The sequence below is a fragment of the Bufo bufo genome, chromosome 9 (genome assembly GCF_905171765.1).
Source record: "Bufo bufo chromosome 9, aBufBuf1.1, whole genome shotgun sequence".
Classification (NCBI taxonomy): Eukaryota; Metazoa; Chordata; class Amphibia; order Anura; family Bufonidae; genus Bufo; species Bufo bufo.
Window position 1 is genome coordinate 186,078,557 of NC_053397.1, and position 23,801 is coordinate 186,102,357.

The 23,801-nt window shown below is 43.2% G+C and overlaps 1 protein-coding gene across 1 annotated transcript in view; it reads right to left on the bottom strand.

Annotated features, from left to right (window-relative positions):
* ACBD6 (acyl-CoA binding domain containing 6) overlaps positions 1 to 23,801 on the bottom strand; it is a 98,945-nt gene that overhangs the window by 20,737 nt on the left and 54,407 nt on the right. The window contains exon 6 of the mRNA XM_040408229.1: positions 21,752 to 21,841. Coding sequence (XP_040264163.1) covers positions 21,752 to 21,841 — 90 coding nt within the window. The remainder of the gene's footprint in view (positions 1 to 21,751; positions 21,842 to 23,801) is intronic.

Sequence of the window (23,801 nt, forward strand, 5' to 3'; positions counted from 1 at the left end):
ATAAAGGGTTGAAAAAATAAAATAAAAAAAAGGTTCACATGTAAAAAAAAAAAAAGTAAGGAATAAAAAAAAATAATTAAAAATAGAAAAAATAAAATAAAATAGACATATTTAGTATTGCCGCGTCCGTAAAAACCAGCTCTATAAAAATATCACATGACCTAACCCCTCGGGTGAACACCGTAAAAAATAAATAAAAAAAACTGTGTCAAAACAAGCAATTTTTGTCACCTTGCATCACAAAAGGTGCAACACCAAGTGATCAAAAACGCGTATGTCCCACAAAATAGTACCAATAAAACAGTCACCTCATCCCGCAAAAAATGAGCCCCTACATAAGAAAATCTCTCAAAAAATAAAAAAAACTATAGCTCTCAGAACATGGACACATTAAAACATAATTTTTTGGTTTCAAAAATGCTATCATTGTGTAAAACTTTAATAAATGAGAAAAAGTATACATATTAGGTATCGCCACTTCCGTAACAATCTGCTCTATAAAAATGTCACTTGACTGAACCCCTCAGGTGAACGCTGTAAAAATAAATAAATAGAAACTGTGCTAAAACAACCAATTTTTTGGTCACCTTGCCCCATAAAGTGTTATAATGAATGATCAAAAAATCATATGTACCCAAAAATAGTACTAATAAAACTGGCACCTTATCCCCTAGTTTCCAAAATGGGGTCACTTCTTGGGAGTTTCTACTGTAAGGGTGCATCAGGGGGCTTCAAATGGGACATGGCATCTAAAAACCATGTGGAGTTCCTTTTCTTCTGTGCCCTGCCGTGTGCCCATACAGCAGTTTACGACCACATGTGGGGTGTTTCTGTAAACCGCAGAATCTGGGTAATAAATATTGAGTTTTGTTTGGCTGTTAACCATCGATGTGTTAAAGAAAAAAATTGATTAAAATGGAAAATCTGCCAAAAAAGTGAAATTTAAAAATTTGATCTCCATTAATTCTTGTGGAACGCCTAAAGGGTTAACAAAGTTTGTAAAATCTGTTTTGAATACCTTGAGGGGTGTAGTTTCTACAATGGGGTCATTTATGGGGGTATCCACTATGTAGGCCCCACAAAGTGACTTCAGACCTGAACTGGTCCTTAAAAAGTGGGTTTTGGCAATTTTCTTAAAAACTTCTAAGCCTTCTAACGTCCTAAAAAAATAAAATGACATTTCCAAAATGATGCCAACATAAAGTAGACATATGGGAAATGTTAAATAATAACTATTTTATGAGGTATCACTTTCTGTTTTGAAAGCAGAGAAATTGAAATTTAGAAAATTGCGAATTTTTCAAATTTTTGGGTAAATTTGGGATTTTTTCATAAATAAAGGTGAAATATTTTGACTCAAATTTATGACTATCATGAAGTACAATGTGTCATGAGAAAACAATCTCTGAATGACTTGGATAAATAAAGGTGTTCCAAAGTTATTACCACATAAAGTGAGATATGTCAGTTTTGCAAAATTTGGCCTGGTCAGGAAGGGGGCAAAGGGCCCAGATGGGAAGTGGTTAACAAGATTCCAAGTAGAGCTTCAACGTGCAACAAGAAGAAATGGGAGTGAGACAAAACATTTTTTGAGCATTCAATTTAATGAAAACAACGAATAAACTGAAAAGGCTGTTTTTCAGCTGATCAAAAGTTTAGGACCACACCTCCAAAAAATAAAAAACTAACCCCCCCCTCCCCCCTCCCCCAAAACAGAAATCCACCTTCCAAAACATGAACTCAGTAATGAGTAGCTCCGCCGTTATTGTTTGTCACTTCAAAAATTCATTTCGGCATGCTTGATGCAAGCGTTTCCATGAGGTGAGTGGGAACATTTCTCCAAGTGGTGAAGACGGCCGCACGAAGGCCATCTACTGTCTGGAACTGTTGTCCATTTTTGTAAACTTCCCTTGCCATCCATCCCCAAAGGTTCTCAATTGGATTTAGATCAGGGGAACACGCAGGATGGGCCAAAAGAGTGATGTTATTCTCCTGGAAGAAGTCCCTTGTCCTGCAGGCATTGTGTACTGTAGCGTTGTCCTGTTGAAAAACCCAGTTGTTACCACACAGACGAGGGCCCTCAGTCATGAGGAATGCTCTCTGCAACATCTGGACATAGCCAGCGGCCGTTTGACGCCCCTGCACTTCCTGAAGCTCCATTGTTCCACTGAAAGAAAAAGCACCCCAGACCATTATGGCGCCCCCTCCACTGTGGCGCGTAGAAAACATCTCAGGTGGGATCTGCTTGTCATGCCAGTAACGTTGGAAACCATCAGGACCATCAAGGTTAAATTTTTATCTCATCAGAGAATAAAACTTTCTTCCACCTTTGAATGTCCCATGTTTGGTGCTCTCTTGCAAAGTCCAAACGAGTAGTTCTGTGGCGTTCAAGGAGACGAGGTCTTTGAAGACGTTTTTTGTTTTTGAAGCCCTTCAGTCTCAGATGCCGTCTGATGGTTATGGGGCTGCAGTCAGCACCAGTAAGGGTCTTAATTTGGGTCAAGGATCGTCCAGTGTCTTGACGGACAGCCAATTGGATCCTCCGGCTCAGTGCTGATAAAATTGTTTTTGACTATTTTGTTCCATAACCCTCAGGATCATTTAAGAAATTCCAAATGACTGTCTTCCTGCGTCCCACCTCAGCAGCGATGGCGCGCTGTGAGAGACCCTGCTTATGCAGTTCAACAACCCGACCACGTTCAAAAAGGGAGTTTTTTTGCCTTTGCCATCACAACGTGTGACTACCTGACAGAAAATGACAATGAATCCACATCTTTGCACAGATTTGGCCTTTTAAAGGCATGTGGTCCTAAAATTTTGATCAGCTGAAAAACAGCCTGTTTCCGTTTAATCGCTATAATCAGTTAATTGAATGCTCAAAAAATGTTTTGTCTCACTCTCATTTCTTCTTGTTGCATGTTGAAGCTCTACTTGGAACCTTGTTAAGATGCAATGTAAAATATGATTTTTTGCCATTTTTCAAGTGGTCTTAAACTTTTGATCAGGACTGTATCTGATGAGAGCAAATAAAGAGACTGTTTCGTTGTGTAGGTTGCTGTCTTTTGTTTGGATTCTGGCTTTAGTGGCCCTTTAAATGTTGGTCGGGAGAAAAGTCCTTTATTGAAATGAAACGTAGGCAAATACAAAGATTTACCCATGATGCTCAAAGTTAGGATTATCTCTGCACATCTGTATAGAATATTGTCAGCCACTAACTGCCTTGTGCCATGTACTGCTCTGTAGTGTGATGTGTACTATTTTTACACTTTATTTTATTTTTACTATTTTGACACTTCATTGCAACCCAATACGAAATAAAAAAAATAGGCTCCCTGATAGAGTAAACTGAGAAAATTACAACATACATTTCAAGGGATGTACACGGAAAGGGATGCGACAAGTGACCATGCTGATGGACTTCAGACCACCCAGTAGTGCAGTGGTTAAATTAAACTGACAGTGCCCCTAATGGGTTGTCCCCAGAGAATGAATACAGAGGTTAATGAATACAAAGAAACACAAAGCTGCCGAGTGTTTCAGCATTCCACCTGACCCAAGCAGAGAGACTGAGAAAAATAGGGGACAGATGATGTGGGTGGGAGGATGGGTCGGGAGACTCGTGCCAGCCCTGAAACAACCAAGCATCTGAGCCCTGCCACGCGCTCCTGATTGGATTAACATCTCAGCTCCTAACAGATGAGTGGTTTGTCTGATGGGATCACAGGAGGTAACAAAGGTCTTCTCCCATCAGTTATGGTGTATATGGCTTGGGAATAAGGGTGAAACGTTTAAAAAGAAAAAAAAAGGTAGAGAAGCTTAAAACGTGCAACAGAAGGTGTAAACCTTGCGTTCTGCAGACAGTCTCTACAGAAGATTTTTCTTCCATGACTTTCATTTCTTGGAAATAACTTGAATTGAGCAGCTGCATCTGACAAACACAAGAGGCTCGACTATTTTACGTGTTATATAAGCTTTTTACTAACTGCTTTGTTCGAATTTTTGCTTTTGTTTGCTGTAAAGTCAATGCCAGATCACAGTCGCCATGAGGGCAAAAATAAAAATAAAGTTTTGCCAAAATTATAATGAAATCCTTTTCATAACATTGCAATGAATTTGGGCAGGCCAGGACACTCGATTGGGGGGGGGGGGGGGGGGGGAAAGGGAGCACACGTTCTGTTGGCAGATGGAAGACCAATAGAAAGAAAATTCTCAAACTGCCAGCACTATACAGAAGATCTTGCTTGTAGTGGCTTCTTTAAAGAGGACCTGTCGCCTCTCCTGACATGTCTTTTTAGTAACTACTTACTTTCCTCGTGTAATAACAATTCTGGAGGATCATAACTTCTAGTAGGAATAATAAAGGAACAGTACAACATAAAGTCGCTACATAATTGTTATTACATGGGGAATGCAAGTAGTTACTAAACAGGCATGTCAGGAAAGGGGACAGGTTCTCTTTAAAAGGACTCCAATGGCAGGGCTCCATAGGAACATAGTATAATCAACAGACTCCAATGTAGTCTATGAGAGAAGCAATTTGAGGATTGCTCGCTATAGGGAACCTATGGGAACTATATATATATATATATATTTTTTTATTTATTAAATAAAAAAAAGTGTAAAAAATATTAATGTTTTGAAAAAAAAAAGAAATAAAAATATATATAATAAATCACCCCCCTATCCCCAAAATCTAAATGCAATTGCATAAGCAATAAAAAAAAACTAAAAAAAACACAACGGCATGCTTTTATTGCGGCACTTTTGAGGTTTGTGCCTTTTGCAACATGCTGTAGGTATGGCATTTTCTTTGCCATTTGACCTATAGGCTTCTCTAAAGAATCCCAAATATTGGAGTAAAAAGCGCATTAAAAAGGCAAAAACACACTGATAAATGTCAGCCTGTGTGTGATGGAGCCATAAGGGTGCCTGCACACGGTGCAGATTTATGTGCATTAAATCCGCAAGAAATCTGCACAAAAAAACTGCACTATTTATCGTGGTTGTGGTTTTTAGTGCAGATTTTCCATAGAACTCCCCGTTCCATTGAAAAGAACAAACAAAAATATACAATTGAGCCAGCAGGTCAATTTCTGTACCCAAATATAAAAGTAAAGTAGTGTACATGACATTTATCTAATCTCACTCACTTTATAGTAGGTACTGTATTGCGCCGCGTTTTTTCCAGCACGAAATCTGCATCGTGTGCAGCCACCTTTATACTTACAGGAAGGGACAGACTAGTAAATTCCTAATATAATGTTGCTAACTGCGCCTTTCAAAAGTTGGAGCGACTGATCGATTAACCCTTGTGATGACATTGGTATCGCTCAGCAGGGTTCTTCAGAAGAGTACACTATGTACAACGCAGTTATATATGGGCAGTTGCAGAGGGGTTTAAGGAAGTACAAATTATAGTAAATGTGCAAAAATTGGTGACCATCTCATGTGCCAACAGAAGCAGCATACATGAAAATCATTGGGCCCCCATAGTAAGAATCTAAATTGGGCCCTTAGCCCTGTTCCTAGCCCCTCCCACTACCCACCCCCGACTCCTCCCCTGTCCCCTTTTCAACAGCAAAAGGACCCTTGGTGACATAATCGCGCTCACCACGTGGTGAGCGCGATTACGTCACCAAAGGTCCTTTTGCAGGTTCTGAAAGAAGAAGCAAGAAGAGGATGCCGGCTGTGCAATCAATTGGAACAGGTAAATTCATTATTTTTTTTTTTTTTTTTAACACCTCAAATCTACACTTTACTTAACATTCTGTATTCAGAATGCTATTATTTTCCCTTATAACCATATTATAAGGGAAAATAATACAATCTACACAACACCTAACCCAAAAGCCGAATCTCAGTGAAGTTCGGGTTCGTGTCTGGGTACCACATTCGGTTTTTTGTCACCCGCGTGCAAAATGCATTGCACTCGCAAGGAAAAAAACTGAAGAACGCAAATCGCATACAAAACTCAACCCACTCGCAGGCAAAAATCGCATGATTTTCCCCGCGCCGCACCCGCATCCTAGCCGCCCTCACACGCGACGCCCGTGTGAAAGAGGCCTAAGACTGCCTTGGCGGTTCACACAGGAGCATTCCCCCAGCTGTACACAGTGCCTGACCGCCAATCCGCTATCTTGTGTGGTGACAGGACTCCTCCTGCTGAAGAGCTAGTAACAATACCTTAAGGGCTCACGCACACCAACGTATTTTCTTTCCATGTCCGTTCCGTTTTTTTTTGCGGACCGTATACGGAACCATTCATTTCAATGGGTCCACAAAAAAAGAAAACAAAAAAAAACCTTGTTACTCTGTGCATTCCGTTTCCATATGTCCGTTCCGGAAAAAAAAAAATATAGAACATGTCCTATTATTGTCCGTATTACAGACAAGGATAGTACTGTTCTATCAGGGTCCAGCTGTTCCGTTCCGCAAAATACGGAATGCACACGGATGTCATCCGCATTTTCTTGCGGATCCATTTTTTTGCGGACCACAAAATACATACGGTTGTGTGCATGAGCCTTAAGTCTGCCCACACACCCCTAGAATCTACTTTCAACTTGTAGATCCTGTTTTCCCAGGAGATAAGCGTCCCAGAGGTGTTTGGCAGCAGCTTATTCCCAAACTACCAGTCTGGGCACTAATGTCCAACAGTGCACACAAACTGGTTGTCACCCAGCTCTCCCATATGATGATTTTAAAAGAAATGTTCCTTCACACCACACATGGAGAATTTGATGACTGTCCTGCGATCGAGCCCAGCGGGAGCTTGGAAGCAGGGACTCAGAACAGGACCCTGTATTAAGTGCCTTCTTTCCTCACAGGCCCCATAAGTAGCTGCATGGTCTGCCTCCACTGAAGGTATGCCCTGGCATACAGTACTGACGTCTCTGGATCGCCCCTATGCAGTCAAGGTTAAATTGACCATCTGATCCAAAGCAAAAAATATTCACATTACCTGGGAGAAATGGACAGAACACTTACATGGTGACCTCCTTTTCATCTTTCGAGCCACGGATCCAACAATACCCAGACTCCTCTTCTGCCATCCAAGATGGCCACACTGCTCCTCAGACTACCTGATGCACACCAAGTCTGAGACACTTCAGGTTTGTCCAGCACAACCCTCAGATTAGTCAATTTAAACAATAGACAAGCAGGTAGGTTACTTTTTGGACTACCAATTCATGGAGTGCATCAGGTAGTGGGAAAAGTGTCGCAGCCATCTTGGATAGTAGAAGGGAGGCCTGGTAGGCACAAAGGAAAGACTGGACAACAGTAAGAATACTTAGAGGGTTCTGATGGTGGACCACATTGCCCGCTTCTCTTTGGCCCTGTAAGGTCCCTCTCTACAATAAGGATGACTGAAGCAAATAAAGATTCATGAGGACTTTTATCTACAAGGATGAGTTCCAGTCATTTGCTTTTACCTCGCGGGCCATAATGAGATCACAATAAGAAGAATAAACTCTGGGCAGACAATCCCGTCCAGGAAAAATAGATTCTGTACATTTCTCCAATAGACAATGTCAGTAGGTTGAATGTAAAGGTACAAGACTTATCATAGAACTGTAATGTTATTAGGACATTTTCAGAAACCACATGAGACGTCTCTGCCAGAGAAAGAAAAGCAAGCCTCTTCCGTCTCTGCAGGACACACTGTTAGGTAGACGTACATAACAGTATGAGATCCTGACGGAGGCCTCTACATTACATGTGCCCAGCAACCTCCAGCTGTTGTGAAACTACAACTCCCAGCATGCTCCATTCACTTCTATGGGAGTTCAGAGAACAGCCAAGCAAGTGTGCATGCTGGGAGTTGTAGTTTCAGCATAGCTGGAGTGCGAGAGGCTGCTGATCCCCGATACAGACATTCACGTGTATGCAAACACACATTTGCAGCCAATTTTCCAGTTCAGATGCCACGGACCCACTATGTAGCCTCACTGAATGGAGCGAAACTGAACAAACATTTATAGTGGCCTCCAGCGGTGGTCATCCGAACACCTTCTTGGCACGGTGTTGCAGTCTCCGATTGAAAACAGTTTAGGTGCTGCTGTGTAAACAGGGCCTTACAGAAAAACTTAGAGGGTCATGTACTATTTTTTATTTACATTTTTTTTTTAACAAAATAAGATACAAGCCCTCTTTTTGTGACTTTCTAAATGCTGGTGAGACAATATTTAATTGCCTGGGCATTTTTACACAGTCATTAACAATTGGGATAAAAAAAAAGGATAAAAAAACAAACAACAAATAACACACTACTCCATTAAGGGGTCATTTTTCTTACAGGTGCACGGACTGCCGGAGGTACGCGCCTCATCATAAATTAGGCAGCTCCTCCGGCAGGGCAAACAAAAAGCGGCATAAAAAGACAGTCTTCGGAAATTAGCCCCAAAAGGGACTTCTTTTTAACCCCCAGGATAGCGCCACTTTGCCCTTTGGCTGTACCTAGTATACCCGCTTAGACCCATTCAAACAAAGGAGTCCAGCTGCAATACCAGGCATAGCTCATTCATGGCAGTGGTGCGGTTCCTTGAGAGAAAAAAAGCCACTTAAGATGACCCATTTTTATAGAAAATCTGTTATGTGCCAGATACAAGTATTCTTTGCCTAGTTTATGCCTAATATATATATAATTTTTATTTTTTTCTTCAGAGTGGCAAAAGATTTCCTGAAAATCATTTCCATCTTCAGCAGCCAAAATGGCCTGACATGCCGCAAAGTAAAACTGCTGCATGCTCACATTTTTGTGCAGACTTTTATCCACAGTGTGAACAGGGCTTTACAAAAATTAGTCTCCGCATCAAAAATCCACAACTGCAGCCCTACAGCACGGTCAGCCAGTGATAGGTTCAGAAACGTGTTCACGTATAACTCTGGAGGAGGATATTCTACTTACGCCAGGGGATGGCGGGAGATTTTATTAATTACAGTAGCCTAACCCTGCTTTTAAATACTGGTGTGACATTCATTAAATCCCTCTAAGGTTAGCGAGCAGACCGGTCCGGAAGGTCTTGAAGGAGTGAAACAGAGGATCTGCTGGTCTCCCCCGACGTAATCTGTCATACTCCTCATCTCTGAATCCAGGACACAGAATGGGGACACAGAGAAGATGGAAGGAGGGGGGACAGGTGGGACCTGCCGAGAGCAGACTGCGGCTTTTATAAATACATACAGAAATAATTAAAATCTAAGGGGTTTAGAAGGGTTAATCTGCTTTGTATAATCTGAAGCATAAAGCCAGCACAATCGCAGCTCAGGACCGGCTGTGCCATATCAGAGGCGGGAGTGCAATGGGGAGGGCGGGGGGATAAGGGTGTGGATTAACTAGGCCTGGAGAAAGGCAGGGAGGCCTATTAGAGCCAGATATTAGGGATCAGACTCTGCTGCAATATACCGGGCAGCAGGTAACCTGCATGGAAGTGCAGAACAGAGCATCGCCCTGAAAAGGAACATTGGAAAAGCTAGTGGAACAGGAAGATGTGCGTCAGAGTAATCCCTGCTCCTCCTCCTCCTCCACGACTGTCTCAGTAGCGGGTTGAGGGGTCAGCAGAGAATAACTTTCATCCTGTGGCAGCAGAGAGTGCTCAGCCTGTGCTGATGGAATCATGGAAATTGGATTGCACCCATTTACCATGCTGGAGTAAAGCAGTGTATTTATCCTATTACCAGGGACATTGTAAGAGCAGTTCCATTACCCCCCTCCCCACTCACAGCGGCTGAGTGCTAGGCCCCCAACAAACCTGTCACAGCCACTAAGTAACACAGCCGGGTTAAGGTCTAGGTATCTGACAGACTAAAGACATGCCATAGTGTGCTCAAATAAGAGAAAAAAATAATATAATTACCGGTATTTGAATTTATTGTGATGCATCACATGTGATTTGCGGCAGTTTAATGGCATAAAGAAATCAAAAGTTTTTGCAGACTGTTTCATGCAAAAAAAAAAAATATTCAATTTACTTTAGCCTTAACAAAAATAAAAATAAATGAGGCTCAGTGGGAGGGACATGGCTTCCAGAGGCCCAAAAGTTCCTCTATTATTTATACCAGAAACTGGATAGGTCATCAATATCTGATTGGCGGTGGTTCGACACCCCCAGCGATTGGCTGTTTGACAAGGAGGTGGCGTTCCATGTGAGCACCGCTTCCTGGTCATTACACATCGCCTCCTGTGAAGCGGTGGCATACTATTATTACAAGTAATCACTCCATTCAAAATGACACTGCACGTCAGAGACGAAGTGCAGGGTAATGAACAGGAAGCGGGGCTCATGTGTAGTAACAGCTGATCGGCAGGGGTCCCGGGTGTCGGACCCGTGCCGATCAGATATTGATGACCTATCCTGAGGATAGATCATCAGTATATATCGCTGCATAACCCCTTTAACGTGGATAAAACATTTGCAGTGTTCACTCATTGTGGGTGTGAAGTGGATTTTGCCAGGGGCGGACTGGCTATAGACCCTACAGGGAAATTTCCTGGTGGGCATATGCCCAGGGGGCCGCCTGAGCCCCTCTCACAGCTGCTGGCCAGGTACATAATGGTCTGATGCTGTCAAAATGTATATCAGTGTAGAAGCATCAGGTCCGTATGCACCTTATGGTGGCCACAGGTGCCCTACTGAATTCAACTGCATCACCATCCTAAGCACAGTGAAGTAGCATGTCGGAGCATTAGCCCTAAGCGTTTCAGTCTGATTGAATGTTCAAAAATAATTGTCACCAGTCATCACAGTTAGATTTACCCATGATGCTCAAAGCAAAAGTTGGCACCATGTTCAATATGATCCAGTTGATTTCCTGTGTGCCAACCAGAACGTCGTTTCTTTGCATGTATTCTGTGACATGGCGAGTACATACAGGATCAGTCATCAGTTCAGGCCTACACCTGCCTATAGTATGCCACATAACCACAATGGAATGGAATTTTACACCACAAGTCCAACGCACGTTAGGAAGAAAGGTTCATGTAGGTTGGAAAGTTTAGCTCAGTGACACCTCTCGACCAAAGGCAATCGGCTGCCAACCCACTTCAGATACAGAACTGTAAATTGCCTTGAAATTTCTTGGAGGAACTAATCCCAAGAAGCCGATGTTAAATTCTCGATATGGTGAGCGTGGCGGCAGAGTAAATGTCCATTTAATACAGGACAGAACAATAATTGTAGTGCTTTTTGTGCGCTACATGTAATACCAGCATTGGGCTCCGCTGGGATTTGGAAATATAAAAAGCAATGGCAAGACGTTTTAAGAGGCTCAAAGGGAGTGTCACGGTGCATGTTTTGCTATCGCCTGCTAATCCTCCCTGAGAGTTTCCTAATCTGCCTTGTGAGATGTCAGAATTGAGCTTGAAAAGGGAGCACAAGATGCTGCGGTGGTTATTGGAGTGAGGGTCCGTGCTAAAAGGATCAGGAGGTGCAGGGTGGAGGGGGCTGCGGAACGGCTAAAGCTGGAGGTCTAATCAAATCAACTGGGAACGCTGCAGTCTCTCAGCGGTAACCTTGCCAATCAGAGAGGGACGGAAACATGTCTGTGCACACTAATCCCAGGGTGTCCTTCACCCCATCCTAATCACAAGGCAACCCCCAAAACACTGCTATACATCATCACATCCAATCTAACCTTCCAGGAAAGAGCCATGGGGGGCAGGTTTATCAATCAGCTCAGTGGGAAACGTTTTGGTGCAACACACATTCTGCATGATGCATGTGCGACAAATACAGTAAGAGTATGGAAAAGGCTCGTTCACACTTGGTATTAGGCTACAGTCAGGTTTTTTTATGTCGTTTTTCAAGCCAAAATCTGGAGTGGAAGGAAGAGAATACTTTCTCTCATTTTATGATCTACTCCTGAACTGCAACATAAAGCCTGAACCTGTGGCTGTACTCTCATGGCTATAATTCACACGAATGTCCATGTATTGGTCACATTTCCTGGACCAACTGTGGCTTCCCTGATCTGAATGGACTTTCATAGTGACTCCTGATAGTCAGTTCCCATCTGATAGCGGGTCTAGAACAGTGTACTCACATTATCACCTGAGTACAGTCCAATAGACCCGTGATCAGCTCGGAACTCACTGTATCATAAAACACTTATGTGGTCAGCTCAGGAGATATGGCCGATATACAGAACATATTTCCCGGACAGAGCATGCTCATGTGAATCAGCCCTCAAGTGCTCATGTAAACGGCTGTATAGCCATGGTGCCAGTATTGCGGGTATGCAATACACAGGCACCGGCCATAGGAACTCCGGATCACAGATGCGGACCCATTGACTCGAATGGGTCCACAAGATACGGAGAGGGGCGGAGGCACAGATCGAAGTCCATGGAGGCCATACGAAGCGATTTCGGTACATGCGTCCGCACTGTAAAAAATCAAGTGAATGGGTCCACATCCGCAAACGGCGTGCACACGGAGGGTGCCCAGGCATTGCAGACCGCTATTTGTATTCCAGAGCACGGGCACATATGCTCATGTGCATGAGCCCTAAAGGTGCACTGGAGGACCTCACGAGACTGCTTCTATTTTATTTTACATGCTTTTAAAAGGGCATCTGCAGCAGATTTGTCCCTATGACACTGGCTGACCTGTTACATGGGCACTTGGCAGCTGAAGGCCTCTGTGTTGGTCCCGTGTTCATGTGTGTCCGCATTGCTGAGATGTTTTATTATATGCAAATGATCCTCTAGGAGCAACGGGGGCGTTGCTGTTATACCTAGAGGCTTTGCTTCTTCTGCAGTTTGATTGACAGGGCAAGGTGTTACGACGTTTTCACTGCTGGTCCTGTCAAAGTGCGTAACAGTTGCAGAGAGAGCAGAGCCTCTAGGTGTAACAGCAACGTCTCCATTGCTCCTAGAGGCTCAGTAAGAGTGTGTGCTGAAACTCCATACAGATCTCTCAAATGAAGGAGCAGAAGAACTGAGCTGCGCATTGTGCCCCTGTTCTGCTGATCCTTGGAGAGGTGGGGGTTAACAGTGTACGGCCTCATAATAAGTATAAGAGTCTCTACCCCTCTCTGCTCCTATCTTTGAGAGTGGAGCAGAGCTGAACACAGATGAAGGGAGTACAGCATTCACCTGGGAGCTTCTGCCCTTTGCTTCAGCGATCGATGGGGTCCCAGCATCCTGACTCACAACAATCAAAATTTCTAACATATCAGAAGTTTTCTGAAACTAGAGACTACTTTTACTACTCTGAGCTACACGTGCCAATTAGAAAAATGTATACAGTTTTGGCCAATGCACAAATGTACCTCTGGGGCATGTTACTGTGACCGGGTTTATCAGAGAATCACAATTTTGCCAAGCCATTATGTCCCCTTAGGCCTCATGCACACGACCGTATATTGTATTGCACACAAACCCATTCATTTCCACGGGTCCGCAAAAAACAGACAGCACACGGATGTCATCCGTGGGCTGTCCGCATCCATATAATGTATACGAGGCCTTATTCACACGTCAAAGTCACAATTTTCCAAAATCATGGTACCTATTTTTTTATTTTTATAAACTACTGGTACCACAATAGACACATACATTGCACGTTTCACAGGTCAATGATCAAAGTGTTTCTAAAGATTCTAGATCGGGGTCAGCAACCTCCAGCTGCTGTGGAACTACAATTCCCAGCATTCACACAGGCTCAGCTGCACTTGCAACTCCAATAGAAGTGAATGGAGCATTCTGGGAGTTGTAGTTTCAGAACAGCTGGAGTGCCGAAGGTTGCCGATCCCTGTTCTAGATTATATACTGGACGGTTAATAAACCAGGACAGAAGATTTACTACCATTACCTGGTAGCCAGAAACTGAGACGTGAATAACCACATGACACTTTTTGTGTGCAATTTTATTATTTTGACAAGAGACGACCCATTATAATCTGTTTAAAAAAAACAAAAAAAAAAAACGGTCATAATAGGGTACTTTCACACTAGCATTAGAAAAATTCGGCAGGCAGTTCTATTGCCGAAACTGCCTGTCGGATCCGGAAATCCATATGCAAACGGATATCATTTGTTTCCAGATGCGGATCCGTCTGACAATTGCATTGCAATACCGGATCCGTCTCCCCAATGTCATCTGGAAATATGGATCCAGACTGGGAAACCAGATCAGTGTTTCCGGCACACTTGGTACCAGATCCGGCATTAATACATTTCAATGGAAATGAATGCCGGATCTGGCAATCAGGCAAGTGTTTTTGGCCGGAGAAAATACCGTAAAAGGGACTGAACTGAAGACATCCTGATGCAAACTGAACGGATTGCTTTCCATTCAGAATGCATTGGGATAAAACTGATGCGTTATTTTTCCGGTATTGAGACCCTATGACGGAACTCAATTCCGGAAAACTTTAACGCTAGTGTGAAAGTACCCTAAAGGGGGTGGAGTTCCCCAAAATGTATCTTCATGCACCAAGTATCTGTAATGTATTGAAGTTGTACTGAAGCTAATAAATCTGTTCCTGTACGATGTGCTATATGCAATGGAATTGTGCAATTTAATATAAACTATCTTTGCTATTAACTGAGGCGGTTCCGCTGTGTTTTTCTATGAATGATTTTAGTGGAAGCCTAAATTATATTCATTTAGTCATAGCACCGATATGACATAATATGCCAGGTTTAGGATGCACTCTTTTTGGAAGAGAAAACTCAGAGGAGGACACAGCTGTACTAGTAGCATACACCAAGGTGCCTAGACTTACACCTGTAGGTCAGGCTGGAGATGTGCACTGGGAAGGTACAGATGGGCGGTGGAGCTGGGTCCTTTGGGAGATATATTTATGGTTATTGATCTGCGGTGAGAGCAGTTAGGAGGGGGACTCTGCCCTCAATTAACTTATGAATCTGAATCCAATACAGCTGGAGCTCTGACCTCGTGCCTCACTCTGCCTGTGCTCATTACTGTTACCAAGACCTCTTTACCCCCCTCCCGGACATAATCTTTGCAGCAGACTGGGATCCTGACTGATAGCGGGTCTATGGCATCACTCACTCACTGCCAATACCAATTGACCAAACCGCCATGATATCACTTTTATAGACTCAGCTGGCAACTTCCTTGGCATGAAAAGGGAAACAGACAATTGAGGGAATTTATAACAACTGCACAACAAACCAAAATACATCAAATAAAGCGTGCGGCTAAAACAAAGACATTTACATAGAGCTTCACTAATAGCGCTAATTTGAAATAACGTCCCCATGCCCGATGACGGCCACTTACAGCAGCTGTTACAGTGCACAAAGGGCGAACAACGCAACTCCATTAAAGGCCCCCATACACGTTCTACCATTTTGGTGGGACTGGTTGACAGTTTCGCATACAGTGCATTCGGACTTCAGACCCTTTCACTTTTTTTAATATTCATATTCAATGTTCGAAATTTTTGCTAGTTTATAGAAAAGGAAAAACTAGAATCTTACATTACCAAGTATTCAGACCTTTTCTCAGGACTTAGTTGATGCCTCTTTGGCAGCAATTTCAGACTCCAGTCTTCATGGGAATGATGCCATAAAGCGGTGAGACCTTATATAGATAGGGCCGTGTCTTTCCAAATCATGTCCAATTACCTGAATTTACCACAAGGTTTGCATACCTGTATTTGGGGATTTTTGCCATTTTTCTCTGCAGATCCTCTCAAGCTCTGTCAGGTTGGATGGGGACCCTTGGTGGACAGCCATTTTCAGGTCCCTCCAGAGATGTTCAAGTCAAGGCTCTAGCCGGGCCACTCAAGGACATTCACAGAGTTGTCCCTAGGCCAATCCTATATGTCTTGGCTGTGTGCTTAGGGTCACTGCCTTTTTGGAAGGTGAACCTTTGTCCCAGTCTGACGTCCAGAGCCCTCTGGATCAGATTTTCATTAAGAATATCTCTGTACTTTGCTCCATTCGGCTTTCCCTCTACCCTCCCTGTCCCAGCTGCTGAAAAAAACACCCCGACAGCATGATGATGCTGCCACCACCACCACCCTTTACTGTAGGGATGGTATTGGGCAGTGCCTGGTTTTACCACTGGGTTCTTGGTCCGCTCTTTTACCGAGGCCCCCCCCCACCCCCACCCAATTACTTACTTTGGTGAGGTGGCCAACTCTAGGAAGAATCTTAGTTGTTCAAAACTTCTTTCATTTAAAAATTATGGTGGTCACTGTGCTTTTGGGAACTTGAGAATTTATTTTTGTACCCTTCTTCAAATCTGTGCCGCCGCACAACCTTGCCTCTGAACTCTACAGGCACTTTTCTTGCTCATGACTTGGTTTCTGCTCCGATGTGCATTGCCAGCCGAGACCTTATATAGACATGGCTGTGTCTTTCCAAATCATGTCCTTTACCTGAATTTACCACAGGTGGATCCAATCAAGGTGCGGAATCATCTCTAAGATGATCAAGAGAAATGGGAGGTCCTCAGAGCTAAATTTCAAGTGTCATAGCAAAAGGGTCTGAATAGTTACAGTATGTTCATGTGAAATCTTAGTTTTTCCTTATTAATAAATTTGCAAACACTTCTAAAATTCTTTTGTCACTTCAACATTATGGGATACTGAGTGCAGATTGAAGGGGAAAACCAGTTTAGTCCCCCCCCCCACCACCATTTTAGCACCAGACCGCAACATAACAAAACATGAAAATGAAAGACTTTCATTTCCCAACTCTCCAAAATACATGATGTAGGGGAGCTCTGAATTTTTGAACCTGATCGTTTTTCTCTCCCGGGAAGAAATCCACCGCGAGTGGTGTCTAGTAGCGTCTCTCTCCATTGAAAAGACATTCATGCTCACTTGAAGCTCTGTGTGTATGTGTATGGGGGATTTGGGAGAGACAGATGTCAGCCAACAGCTCCTGAAGGTGTATGGGCACCTTTAGACCTTGCCTGGGATCTGACATAATATCCTGCATTGTAACCTTAGGCCACGCTAAACCCATAACGCTGCAAATTTACAAATTCTGAGCCATTCAGGAACACTTAGCAACGTCCCTTAAAGGGCACTATAGTGATTTCCATTCGTGGTCATCAACATACATCTATAACAGTGCAGTAGACAATGTTCTTTTATAGTTAAATACAATATAAAAATATCTTGAAGCTAGAAACTTATACTCCCCCCCCCCCCTCCCCACACACACACTTTTTGAAATGTAAATCCAGCCATACATGATGACACATTACACATTAGGAGACCACATGTTGACGGAGTCCATCAGCTTGGACCACCACCAATTAAAAAAATAAAGGGATGGAAAACACCTACACAACATTATTAGTAAAGTCTCATTGGCTAGACTGGCTTTTTTTAGAACATTGTGCAAGTGAGGAGTAATGGACCAGCTCAGGAGTTTAGGTTTGAAAATCATTGTTGGTCCAAGTTTATAGACTCCACCAACGTGGACATGTCATCCCGAGTGGATTTCCTTTCTAAAGACGGACACAAATTTTACATTAGATTTGCCATAAAAAAAATCTGCAATGTTGATTTAGACATCATTATAGCTACGCAACACAACGTATGAAAGAGCAGCGCTGTAGCAAGGCCTTGGAGCAGGAAAATCTTAGACTTAAGAATGTCTCGACTGCAGGTTGTGGTCAGTAATGAGATGGATTTGGCAATGGATTGAGCGCTCAATAATAATGTTGTTTGTGAGAATCTCTCCCTGTGGAGACGCTCACTCTGCTATTTATTATCTCTGGATTGTCTTCCTCTGAAAGCTTTAAAAAAAAAAAAAAAAAAAAAAAAGACCCCCACCCTGCTTCTTATTTCATCCCTCCCCCTCCAAGCAATCTATTTATAACTGCTTTAAATCAACCCCTGTCTCATATGTGGGGTTCCCTGCAAGCTACTTACTGTGGGGGTGACCTCTGAAATGAGTACACAGGTTAAATTCCCCCCCCCTGCCCACCCCCCAAAAAAATGTAAGTTATGATGGAAAAAGGTCCAGCAAAGAGCTGCAATGCAACATAACAAAGCACTTAGGACTTGGACGCAAAACGATAAGAATCCCTTAGCCAGCACGCTGCCTTTAGTAATCAGATCCTTTGTACCTACTACCTGTATCCTACCGGCTCATCAATCAATAGTGTAAGTGCATTTACTTGTATAAACTTTAGGCATAAAACAACAACTATTATTTTTTTTTTATAATAGACACAAACTAAAAAAATAAATAAACAAAGGTTCTACAAAAAAAACTAAAAATAAAAAATACTGCACCTTACGGAGAATCAAGCAGCTATAGGAGTATTCACTAAGGTTAACAACTTGAAAGATTTTTGAACTTTTTTTTTCTTTACACGCAATATAGCGTTTTAAATCTTTTACTACCAAGGTTGTATGTAATGCATTATGACTTAGTGACCAACATGCCTTTTTATTGTGGTCACCAAGGGGTCTTTGGCTACAGCGCCACCTTTTATGGCACCATAGTGTAAGGGTTGTATTACACTGCCTGATAACAGTCGTCTCCCTACCTTATTCTGCTCTATGGATTATCGGCATCACATCCCTGATTACACAGGAAGATGTGCTTTTGATAATTGGGCATCGCTCATCCTGATCAGCTCATCTCATTCATTGGGTGATTGATTAGGGTGCTGCGTTTGGATGCGAAGAAAAATAAAAAATAAAATCACATGCGGTATTCAAAAAAGGCATGCGTTTTTGCAACAACATACCTGCGATTATGGTGTGTTTTTGTCCAGCAAAGGTGGGGAAGCAAATCACACACAACAAAACTGAATTACATTAATTACAAAATAGACTTAAAATTACATTAATGCAAGTCTGCTGTGTTTTCACTTGCTGCGTTTCTTCGCCGCATCCAAAACACAGCACAGCTACGACATGCGGCAGCCCCCTCATATGAGCAGATTATCGTTTGTATTTCCGATAAGTGGCCCAAAATCGTGCAGTGTAATAGTGCCTTAAATCCTGCACAGCTATCCTGAGCCAGCTACAGCAAGTCAATAAGACAGCCAAGCTACTGGTCTAATGGTTGGGACTGAAAATACCTCTGATACTGACCAGTTAACTCCTTAGAGGCAGCTGTCAATAGCCCTACTGACTGCTGTACCTACAGGGCTTACAGGAGGAGGAGGCCCATAAGTTCCACAGTGTAGCGGCCTTGGGGTGCCGATGGGTTGCCATAGCAGATGGTGGCCTCAAGGTCTGCCATAAGCAGAAACCATTAGGCCACACCAAAAGGAGGCAATGTAAGTGTAATGCAGTAGTGTTGCAATAAATTACAAAAGTGATCAAAGGATTGCCTATTCAAGTCCACTACTGGCCCTCATACCACTTTGTAGGCGGAAAAATAACACATGAACAACACGTCACCACTGTAGCCCATCATTGGTCTAGTCAGAAGCATCACCGAGGCCAGCGATTGCTTGCAGTGGGCACGTGTTGTCGACATTTCATCACTGCTGCAGCTGGGTAGAGAGATCAACTCGGAGAACAGGAGCGGTGGTGCAGCATCTTGCAGGTACGTGTAAGTACTTAAAGGGCATCTGTCAGCAGATTTGTACTTATGAAACTGGCTGACCTGTTACATGTGTGCTTGGCATCTGTGTTGGTCCCATGTTCATATGTGCCCACATTGCTGAGAAAAATGATGTTTTAATATATGGAAATGAGCCTCTAGGAGAAATTGGGTCAGCTCTCTGTGCAATGGCAATACCTCCATTGCTCCTAGAGGCTAATTTGCATATATTAAACCTTCACGTTTCCCAGCAATGTGGGCACATATGAACATGGGACCAACACAGATGCGTTCAGGTGGCAAGGGCACATGTAACAGGTCAGCCGGTGTCATAGGTACAAATCTGCAGACAGATGCCCTTTAACCGTTCCTCATTGCAGCTGGATCTGGAGTGTTGTCCTGTTTCATCCTTAATCCAGACAATTCCTTTAAATATCATCTTAAATCCCATAAACTTAGCTTACAATTGATACTCATTATTCTAGGTTGAATATTTGGGGCTAAACACTCATTTGTAGCCAAGGTGCAGCAATTAAAGCTTTTATTTATTCATTGTGTGTGTCTGTAAGGAGCATGAGTGAGTGAGAGTGTCTATAAGGAGATAGAGTGAGGAGTTTTATATTCTCAGAAACATTCAGGTCAATCTACTTAAGTCTAAAGGATAGAAGTTTTCCCAAAGTGTAAGGCCCCTTTCACACTAGCAAGTTTTCCGCGCGGGTGCAATGCGTGACGTGAACGCATTGTACACGCACTGAATCCTCACCCATTCATTTCAATGGGTCTGTGTACATGAGCGTTTTTTTCACGCATCACTTCTGCGTTGTGTGAAAATCGCAGCATGCTCTATATTCTGCGTTTTTCACACAGCCCTGGCCCCATAGAAGTGAATGGGACTGCGTGAAAAAAGGAATGCATCCGCAAGCAAGTGCGGGTGCGATGCATTTTTCCCTGATGGTTTTTTATCACACACGTGAAAATGCATCAAAACGCATTGAACCTGCGTGGAAAAAACTGAACAACTAAACGCAATTGCAGACAAAACTGTCTGAACTTCCTTGCAAAATGGTGCGAGTTTCACTGAACGCACCCGGACCTAATCAGTATCGTTCGTGTGAAAGAGGCCTAAGACTTTCACACAGTCAGTGTTTGGTCAGTGATTTTCATCAGTGATTGTGATCCAAAACCAGGTGCGGGTCAAAAGCCTAGAACAGGTGCAAATCATTACATTCTACCTTATGTCTGTGTAGCCTCCACTCCTGGTTTTGGCTCACAATCACTGATGGAAATCACTGATCAAACATGGGACTGTGTAAAAGCAGCCAAAACCCTTTTTAATTTGCTCTCTTTCAGTTGCACGTGAACCTCAAATATTTAAAGATGTAAATTGATAGCTGAATTTAGTTTGTATATTCCACTAGGTTTGTTCTCCATTTGCTTTAGGGTCCAGTCTCACGTCCGTTGCTTTGGGTTCGCATCCGTTACGCAATTTTGCGGAACAGGTGCTAACCCATTCATTTCAATGGGGCTGCAAAAGATGCGGACAGCACACCGTGTGCTGTCCATATCTGTAGTTCTGTTACGCGGCACCGTAAAAAAAGCATGTCCTATTCTTGCTCTCAATCGTGGACAAAAATAGGCATTTCTATCATAGGGCCGGTCATGTGTGGTATGCAGAATGCACATGGCCGGTACCCATGTTTTGCAAATCCACAATTTGTGGACCACAAAACACTTATGGACGTGTGAATGGACCCTCTTTCACACAAGCATCACGGATTGGCTCCGGATGCGTTCAGTGAAACTCACACCATTTTGCAAGCAAGTTCAATCAGTTTTGTCTGCGATTGCGTTCAGTTTTTTCCACACGGGTGCAATGCGTTTTGATGTGTTTTTCACACGCGTGATAAAAAATGGAATGTTTACTAACAACATCTTTTAGCAACCTTCAGTAAAAAACGTATTGCATTCGCACTTGCTTGCAGATGCAATGCGTTTTTCACTGAAGCCCCATCCACTTCTATGGGGCCAGGGCTGCGTGAAAATGCAGCATATAGAACATGCTGCGTTTTTCACACAACGCAGAACTGATGCGTGAAAAAAAAACAAAAAAAAACGCTCATGTACACAGACACATTGAAATGAATGGGTCAGGATTCAGTGCGGGTGCTATGCGTTCACGTCACGCATTGCACCCGCGTGGAAAACTCGCTCGTGTGAAAGGGGCCTTAGGCTTCCGCCATCTACTGTCCTTACCTGCATATTTATATGAGCGTTATGAAACAGCAGAATTGACACGAGCTCTGTGCGTCCTCTGTCACAAGCCCAGTGCAGGAGGCTACGACCCTGCAAACAAAAAAGACAACCACATCAACCTTCAATCATAATTATTAATAGTACAAAGATGAAGGTGCAGCCGACTACAGGCCATAGACATCACTTTTTTTTCCAGGGGATCAACTGAAAATCTAATGCCTAAAGCTACTTTCACACTGGCGTTTGCGAGATCCGTTCAGGGCTCTCACACGCGGTCCAAAACGGATCAGTTTGCATTCTAATGCATTCTGAATGGAGAAGGATCCGCTCAGAATGCATCAGTTTGCATCAGTTTAGCCTCCATTCCGCTTTGGAGACGGATACCAAAACGCTGCTTGCAGTGTTTTGGTGTCCGTCTGATGAAACTGAGCCAAACTGATCAGTCCTGACACAGAATGTAAGTCAATGGGGACGGATCAGTTATCACTGACACAATCGAAAACGGATCCGTCTCCCATTGACTTTCAATGGTGTTCAAGACGGATCCGTCTTGGCTATGCTAAAGATAATACAAACGGGTCCGTTCAGAACGGATGCAGACGGTGTATTATCTGAACAGATCCGTCCATGACGGATCCGCACAAAACGCAAGTGTGAAAGTAGCCTTAGCTGAATGGCAGAGATTGTCCTTCAACACTTGCCATCAGACAAAACACAGGGGACAATCACAATACATTAGTAAGTGCCTTGTATTAACTTTCTCTACACGATTGCTGAAGTGAGAGAACCCCTTTAAAATTTCACCTTTGTCGCCTTTTTACAGAAATTTTTAAAAATGCCCCTGGTATATAAAAAAGAAGATTTGATTTGCATATCTGCCTCTTGCTCGCGCATTATTCCTATTCAGAAGACAGGGAAACCGGGTGGCAGCTTCATACTCCCTTCCGTATGTCTCCTAATTCTTACTAATGTACATCCCGCAGGTTAGTAATTAGCAGGTGGGTTTCAATATGTCTGAAAGATGAGACTACACACAGGTTGTGTATAATGGCCTTCATAGGAGCTGCAGACACAAAATGATAGGATATTTTTAATCAAGAGAATTTTCTAAGTTACTTTAAAGGGTTTCTGTCACCCTGCAAAACTCTTTTTTTTTTTTTGGATAGTTAGATTCCTCATAGTGCGATATAGGAGAATATAATGCTCTTACTTACTTTCATGCGGCCGATTCTTTATAAAATGAACTTTTATAATATGTAAATGAGGGCTCTACCAGCAAGTAGGGCGTCTACTTGCTGGTAGCTGCTGCAGAAATCCGCCCCCTCGCCGTGTTGATTGACAGGGCCAGCCGTGATCTCCTCCTCCGGCTGGCCCAGTCAGTAATTCAAAAATCGCGCGCCTCGCGTCATTCGGCGCAGGCGCTCTGAGATGAGGAGGCTCGTATCCTCAGCACTCCCTCAGTGCGCCTGCGCCGATGACATCACCAAAAGAGAAGACGTCATCGGCGCAGGCGCACTGAGGGAGTGCTGAGGATACGAGCCTCCTCATCTCAGAGCGCCTGCGCCGAATGACGCGAGGCGCGCGATTTTTGAATTACTGACAGGGCCGGCCGGAGGAGGAGATCACGGCTGGCCCTGTCAATCAACACGGCGAGGGGGCGGTTTTCTGCAGCAGCTACCAGCAAGTAGACGCCCTACTTGCTGGTAGAGCCCTCATTTACATATTATAAAAGTTCGTTTTATAAAGAATCGGCCGCATGAAAGTAAGTAAGAGCATTATATTCTCCTATATCGCACTATGAGGAATCTAACTATCCAAAAAAAAAAAGAGTTTTGCAGGGTGACAGAAACCCTTTAAAGACATATTAGTAGAATGCCAATGATAATAAAAATGTTTCAAAAGGCGGACAGAGTCTAACACCTCGACGTTACAGAATTGTATCCTTTCTTTTTGTCTCTCCCGACATTTCTTTTTTAGAAAAATACTGGCGTTCCTCAAACAATCAAATTCGATAGGGTCTGTCAAGCAGGACATCCTGCTGCTGCTTTAA